Source organism: Suncus etruscus, chromosome 14, assembly GCF_024139225.1.
Source record: "Suncus etruscus isolate mSunEtr1 chromosome 14, mSunEtr1.pri.cur, whole genome shotgun sequence".
NCBI lineage: Eukaryota > Metazoa > Chordata > Mammalia > Eulipotyphla > Soricidae > Suncus > Suncus etruscus.
The window spans coordinates 92,400,139-92,407,716 of NC_064861.1; the positions used below are offsets into that span (position 1 = coordinate 92,400,139).

The 7,578-nt window shown below is 51.0% G+C and overlaps 1 protein-coding gene across 1 annotated transcript; it reads left to right on the forward strand.

Moving 5' to 3' along the window:
* Positions 1-1,750: 1,750 nt before the first annotated feature.
* Positions 1,751-7,578, forward strand: DHDH (dihydrodiol dehydrogenase). Its single transcript, XM_049786220.1, has 7 exons — positions 1,751-1,863; positions 2,252-2,363; positions 3,163-3,326; positions 3,997-4,249; positions 5,931-6,055; positions 6,831-6,984; positions 7,424-7,578. Exons 1-7 carry the CDS (start codon positions 1,774-1,776, stop codon positions 7,531-7,533), a joined length of 1,008 nt encoding a protein of 335 aa, XP_049642177.1. The 5' UTR covers positions 1,751-1,773; the 3' UTR covers positions 7,534-7,578.

The window sequence follows — 7,578 nt, forward strand, 5'->3', positions numbered from 1 at the left end:
AGAAATAGTTCAAAGAGCCAAGAGCATGTAGGAGACCCAGGATTAACCCTTGACACTGCATGGTCCGCTGAGCATTGCCAAAAGTAACCCCTACACACAAAATCAGGAGCAGTCCCTGAGCACTCCTGGTGTGACCCACCAAACCAAAACTATAAGGTGATAGGTAAAGAATATTTAGTAAATAGTAGGGCTGGGGTGGATTTGGGGGCACACTTGGTGGTGCTTAGACACTGCTCAGGGGCTATTGCTGGTTCTCACAGGTCACTACAGGTGTGTGTGTGTGTGTGTGTGTGTGTGTGTGTGTGTGTGTTGGGGGGACCATATGCAGTGATGGGAATCAAATGTGGGTCAGCTGCAAGTGAAGCAAGTGCCTTGACCCTCTGTCCTGTCTCTCCACCCTTTGTACAACTGTGGGAAATGTTGTCAGATGTGAAAACTCAGCTGTGTAGTTCCACAGAGTCCAGACTGTTGAATCTCCTCCGCACAGAACACTTGCATTCATTTCTGGCCCAGGAGGGTTTTGCAAACCAAAAGGTCTTTGGAAGCATGAAAGCATGATTTATAAATCTGCAAACTCTAGAAGCATTATTATTATTTGTAAAAGTAAAAAGTAGGGGCCGGAGTGATAACACAACGGTAGGGCCAACCTGGACGGACCTGGGTTCTATCTCCGGCATCCTATATGGTCCCCTGAGCCTGCCAGGAGGGATTTCTGAACCCAGAGCCAGGAGTAACCCCTGAGCACCCAGGGTGTGACCCAAAAACAAACAAACAAACAAAAAATAGTAAAAAAAATAGTCATGATGGAACCAGAGAGATACTGCAAGGCTTAAAGCTTTGGCCTTGGGGCCGGGCGGTGGCGCTAAAGTTAAGGTGCGCCTGCCTTGCCTGCGCTAGCCTGAGACGGACCGCGGTTCCATCCCCCGGTCTCCCATATGGTCCCCCAAGCCAGGAGCAACTTCTGAGCGCATAGCCAGGAGTAACCCCTGAGCGTTACCGGGTATGGCCCAAAAAAAAGCTTTGGCCTTATAAACTGTTGAGCTTTGCTGCCTGGAACCTCCTATGAGTCTCCCACAGAGCCAGAAAAAAAACACCCTGCTTGGGCATCTATTTTAATTTTGGGGCCATGCCAGAGATGCTCAGGGGTCACTCCTGATGGTGCTCAGGGGGACCCTATGGGGTGCCAGAGGTAGACCCCCCGGATCGTCCGAGTGCAAGGCAAATGCCCTATGCACTGTGCAATGTCTCTGAGCCTGCTTGCTTTTTTTTACCCCCCCCTTTTAAACTATTTTTTAAGTTTTAAATTATTTATCTTTTATTGTTTTATTAATACTATTTATAATATTTAAAAACAGTGACATTACATTTATATGATATAATATATTACTAATAAATATTTATAATATTTTTGTTATTTTTATTATTTTATTACGAGCCTGCTTTCTAAGCAGAAAAGCAAAGAGGCTCCAAGGCTCAAAGTGCTTCGAAAAACAAACCCGCCTCCCACTAGACCCCGTGCTCCAAGGAAGGCGTGTCCACAGCCCCACCCCTCGGTAGGCGGGGCTATAGGGCGCCTTTCCAATGAAGAAGCGAGAAATTCCAGCCGCTACTTCCTGAGCCCTGTGATTGGAGAAACGCGGACGCCGCGACCAATGAGATAGCGAAGGCGGAGCGAGGACGGGGCTCCAAACCACGCCCCCCTAGTGGGCGTGGCCAAGAGCTTTAATTCTCGCAGCGGCCGGGAATCCGCCACTGGGACCCCAGGCTGCAGCCATGGCGCTCCGCTGGGGCATCGTGTCCGCCGGCCTGATCGCCAGCGACTTCGCCACCGTCTTGCGGATGTTGCCTCGCTCCGAGCACCAGGTCCGCCCTCTGTCCGGTTCCCTGGGCCTGAGGGAAATGGAGGATCTAAGTCCGGGGGTCTTAGCTTCTAAAGGGGGGAAATCCCCCCAAACCAGGGAAACACACTGGGATTAATTCTCTGCTCGCTTCTGTCCCCATAATGTGAGGTTTGGGGCGGGTTTGGATCTCCGAGCTGCTGTGATGAGAATAAATTCAAATCTTGGGGTGTCGGGTTCCCCAATCGATTGCTGGGGATCTGTCTTTTCCCAGGACCCTCTATCAGCACCGCTGTCACCCCACTTGGGGCAGGTGATCGCTCTTCCCCACAAGGGCCTCTGCCCGATCGCAGTCGCCTCCACCCAGCTCCTTCCACCCCTTTTCAGCCTGTCCGTCTCTGTCGCCTCCCCAGGTGGTGGCAGTAGCTGCCCGTGACTTGAGCCGGGCCAAGGAGTTTGCAAAGAAACACGACATCCCCAAGGCCTATGGCTCCTATGAGGAGATGGCGAAGGACCCGAATGTTGGTGAGTGGTGACACCACGGGGGTCCCCGAAAGCCCTCCAGTTCCGGACATGCATTGGTGGAAAGACCTGGAATGCAAAAGGGGCTGGGTGGGTGATTAGCAGCACACGGTACTTAGCACCCAGCATCCAAGAGGCAGCCATAGGAAGAGGCTTGAATTTCCCAAGGAGCAAAGGGCTTTAAATATGCTTTTAAATATGGGCTTTAAATATGCTTTTGGGGGGCTGGAGAGAGAGCATGGAGGCAAGGCGTTTGTTTGCCTTGCATGCAGAAGGTCGGTGGTTCGAATCCCGGCATCCCATATGGTCTCCCGTTTGAGCCTGCAGGAGCAATTTCTGAGCATAGAGCCAGGAGGAACCCCAGAGCGCTGCCGGGTGTGACCCAAAAAAACAATAAATAAATAAATAAATAAATAAATAAATAATTATGTTTGTGGCTAGATCCTGGGTGGACGGGGACAGGACTATGTTGATGTAGGTGGAGAATAGCCTGAAATGACGTTTTCTTCTTTCACCGGGCTGACTCTTCCTCTTCTGCAAAAATTCTTATTTCGTCCTGTGATGAGGGTTCCATGACTTCATATGATCCGATCATAGGGATGGGGACTGTAGGAAGAAATCTGGCCAGGACAGTGGTCAAGTCTCCTAACTTAGGGGGCTTATATTGGCCGCACCCCACACTTCACTAGCCAGGTAGCTGGATCCCGGTGTGAGGCATCTGGTTCTTTGGATCTTTCGGTTAGTGTGTAAGGCATACACCTTGGAGGGGTGTTTGTGATCGCTTTTTCTCCATCCATCCCAGAGGTGGCCTACATCGGGGCCCAGCACCCCCAGCACAAGGCTGCCGTGCTGCTCTTCCTGGCAGCAGGCAAGGCCGTCCTCTGCGAGAAACCCATGGGGGTGAATGCTGCCGAAGTGCGTGAGATGGTAGCCGAGGCACGAGCCCGCGGCCTCTTCCTTATGGAGGTAAGCATGGAAGACCTTCCAGCATCCCAGTAAACATGATTTCCATGCCTTTCGGGAGAAGACTTGAGGGGTGGCCATGACTTAAGATGATCATTAAATTAGGCTCAGAGTGATAGGGCAGCAGGTAGGGCACTTGCCTTGCATGCCACCTGATCCGGGTTCGATCCCTCTCCCCCCCATAGGTTCCCTTGAGCCCCCCAGAAGTGATTGATTCCTGAGTGCAGAAGCAGGAGTAAGCCCTAAGAATCCTTGGATATGAACCCAAAATAAAACAAACAGGGGGCTGGAGAGATAGCACAGCTGTAGGGCATTTGCCTTGCACACAATAGACCCAGGATGGATGGTGGTTTGAGTCCCAGCATCCCATATGGTCCCCCGAGTACACCAGGAGCGATTTCTGAGTGTTGAGCCAGGAATAATGAGAGAGAGAGAGAGAGAGAGAGAGAGAGAGAGAGAGAGAGAGAGAGAGAGAGAGAGAGAGAGAGAGAGAGAGAGAGAGAAGCAAACAAAAAACAAGGAACTAGAGTAATAATAAACAGGGAGGGCTGACCCAAGTTCAATCCCCAGCATCCCATATGGTCCCCCAAGCACTCATGAATAATCCCTGAGTATCACCAAATGTGGCCCTAAAACAAAAACCCACCCCCTGCTCCCTCTCTCTGCCCTCTAGGCCATTTGGACCCGCTTCTTTCCTGCCGTTGAGACTGTGAGGTCTCTTCTGTCACAAGGAGCCCTGGGGGACATTCGTGTGGCCCGGGCAGAATTTGGAAAAGACCTCACGCATGTTCCCAGGGCTGTTGACTGGGCCCAGGCTGGTGGGGGCCTCCTGGACATTGGCATCTACTGTATGCAGTACATCTCTATGGTTTTTGGGGGGCAGAAGCCGGAGAAGATTTTGGCAGTCGGAAGGCGCCATGAAACAGGTGTGGTTTCTCCTGATCTATCCTGATGACCAGTGAAGTGACTCTTTAAGGGGCCAGAGCCTTTGTCCAGCAGGGACTGACCTGGGCTCGATCCCCAGCACTATCTTTATGGTCCCCTGAACCCCACTGGAAGTGATCCATGAGCATAGCTGGGTTTAAAAACAGGAAAAAGAAAAGATAGCTCGATAGGGCCATTGTGATAGTACAGAGGGGAGGACGCTGGCCTGGCTTGCAGATGGCCCGGGTTCGATCCCTGACATCCAATATGATTCCCAGAGTGATTCCTGCATGCAGAGCCAGGAGTAACCCCTGGGCATCACTGGATATGATCCAAATACCAATAAACCAGTAAAATATAAGAATCTGAGGGCTGGAGGGATAATATAGCAGGTAGAGCATTTGCTTTGCAGTCAGTTGGTCTAGGTTCATCGAGAACGCTGTATGGTCCCTGAACCTACCAGGAGTGATTCCCTGGGTACAGAATCAGGAAAAAGTTCTGAGCACAACTGTGTGCGGCAAAAATGGGGAAAATTTTGTTCAATATGATTACAGATATAGTCCCCTGAGCACTGCCAAGGGTCACTCCTGTTTTGGTTTGGGGGCCACTCACTATGGTGCTCAGGACTAACTCCTGACTGCACTCGGGGATCATTCCTGGAAGATTTGGAGAACCAGATGGGATGCCAAGGATTGAACCCAGCTCAGCCTTGTGCCCTACACGTTGTATTATTGCTCCAGCCCTCACAGAGGAGCACAGAGGCAGGAATAGCCCCCGAGTATCAGAGTCTATTCCAGTCCTTCCCTCCCCCCTGAAAATTAATAAAATAATAAACTAAGGTGTGCAGTCAGGGCTTAAGTATATTTAAATTTCCCATCCATTTTCATAATCTATTTGAGATCATTTGCATTACTTTATACAAAATCAGGGCCCGGAGAGATAGCACAGCGGCGTTTGCCTTGCAAGCAGTCGATCCAGGACCTAAGGTGGTTGGTTCGAATCCCGGTGTCCCATATGGTCCCCTGTGCCTGCCAGGAGCTATTTCTGAGCAGACAGCCAGGAGTAACCCCTGGAGCACCGCCGGGTGTGGCCCAAAAACAAAACAAAACTTTATACAAAATCAAAACAAGGATGGTAGAGGGCGAGGAGGTAGAGTGCTTGCCTGGCACGCCCTAGTTCAGAATCCCTAACACTGTATATGGCCCTTGCCAGGGGTCACTCCTGACCATAGTGCCAGGAGTAGCTCCCAAACATACTCAAATATGGCCCCACAGCTGGAGAAAAAGAAAAAACTCAATTTGGCATTCATGTATACCCACTGCCACCCTCATTTGTTTTTTGTTTTTTGTTTTTGTTTTTTGGGCCACACCCGGTAACGCTCAGGGGTTACTCCTGGCTATTTGCTCAGAAGTCGCTCCTGGCTTGGGGGACCATATGGGACGCCGGGGGATCGAACCGCGGTCCGTCCAAGGCTAGTGCAGGCAAGGCAGGCACCTTACCTCTAGCGCCACCGCCCGGCCCCGCCACCCTCATTTGTAAGCACTGCCAGTCTTTCTCATTCCAAGCATTTGTCAACTAGTCAGCATTTTATTATTACGGAGATCTGCACCTGTGAGGTCTGGGTCAGGGTCCCAAAGGCAAAATTCAAGGCCAGCCCCATCTTTGGGTCATATCCTTCCGCAGGTGTTGACGACACTGTCACGGTGTTGCTCCAGTACCCTGGAGGCGTCCATGGTAGTTTCACCTGCAGCATCACTGCCGAGCTCACCAACACTTTCTATGTGAGCGGCACCAAAGGCATAGCCAAGGTAAGCTGGGAGGTGTGGCACTAAATCGTGGCCCAGGGGAGGTGGGAGGAGGTGTGGCACAGGAGAGTGGCCAAGAGGAGATTATAGGCACCAAGACCATGGCCAAGATGGAACTTGAGACACAAGATCATGGGTAAGGGGACCTGAAGCCTGGGTTTTGAAGCCACGCCTCATAGTTTCCTGAGCACTGCTGGGGGTGATTCCAATTTAAGAGCTAGAAGGAGCTGGAACACCACCAAGTGTGGTCAAAAGAAAAACCTACAGTCTCCCTGCAAGGGAATTCATATGGGATGAGAACTCCCACCCCTCTATCTGTCTCTGTCTGTGCATGCAGCACAAAAATCCTACCCCCTCTACTATCACTCTGGCTTGTGTTGATGTTTGGGGCTTTGTGGGGGAAGAGGTAGGCCACACCCAGCTATGCTCAGGGGTTACAACTGACTCGCACTCAGGGATTGCTCCTGTGGGCACTCGGGAACATATGGGATGCTGGGGATTGAACCCAGGTTGGCCACATTTGCAAGACAAACTCCCTACTCACTGAGCTATCACTCTGACCCTGATCCTCAGTTTTCAGAGTGATTTACCCCAAGGACAAAGGATGGACGGTTGCCTCCAATGTGACAACCATGCTTAGAAGGTTGGGGTGAGGGACCCCTCCATGAGGATGGAGGGCAATAAGGAGTGAGTAGGAGGTCCAAGAGCTTTACCAGGATGGTTCCCCCAAACCATCCTGTTGCTGAGAATAGTCGGAGCCTCTCCTGTCTCCCCTCAGGTGCTTGATCCATGTTGGTGCCCGACAGAGCTGGTGGTGAAGGGAGAACATAAGGAATTCCCGCTCCCTGCGGCCCCAAACAAGGAATTCAACTTTACCAATGGACCTGGCATGAGTTATGAAGCCAAGCATGTCCGGGAATGCCTACGCAAGGGTAGGAGGCGGATGATAGGGGTGGGAGGGTCTTATGCTAAGCTTGGTGGTCTGGAGGTTGGGTTCCTCCCCACCACTCATTAGCTGCTCAAACTACTGAGTGGGGACTACAACTCCCAGGATGCCCCAGGTGTCCATCCATCCTCCAGACATGCCTCAAAGGACCCTGGGAGATAAAATCAAAAGATTATAATGTCTTAGGGCAGTGGTCCTCAAACTATGGCCCGCGGGCCACATATTGTATTTGTATCTGTTTTGTTTCTTCATTGCAAAATAAGATATATGCAGTGTGCATAAGAATTTGTTCATAAGTTTTGTTTTTACTATAGTCAGACCCTCCAATGGTCTGAGGGACAGTGAACTGGCCCCCTGTTTAAAAACTTTGAGGACCCCTGTCTTAGGGTGTGTAGGCAGGTCCCTAACTGTACTTTCTCCCCCAGGCCTGAAGGAAAGTCCAGTGGTTCCTCTGGCTGAAAGTGAGCTTCTGGCTGAAATCCTTGAGGAGGTGAGGAAGGCCATTGGAGTCACCTTCCCCCAAGACAAACGTTGATGTTCTGTCTCCTCTATCAATAAACAAACTTGGTTGACATGGAAA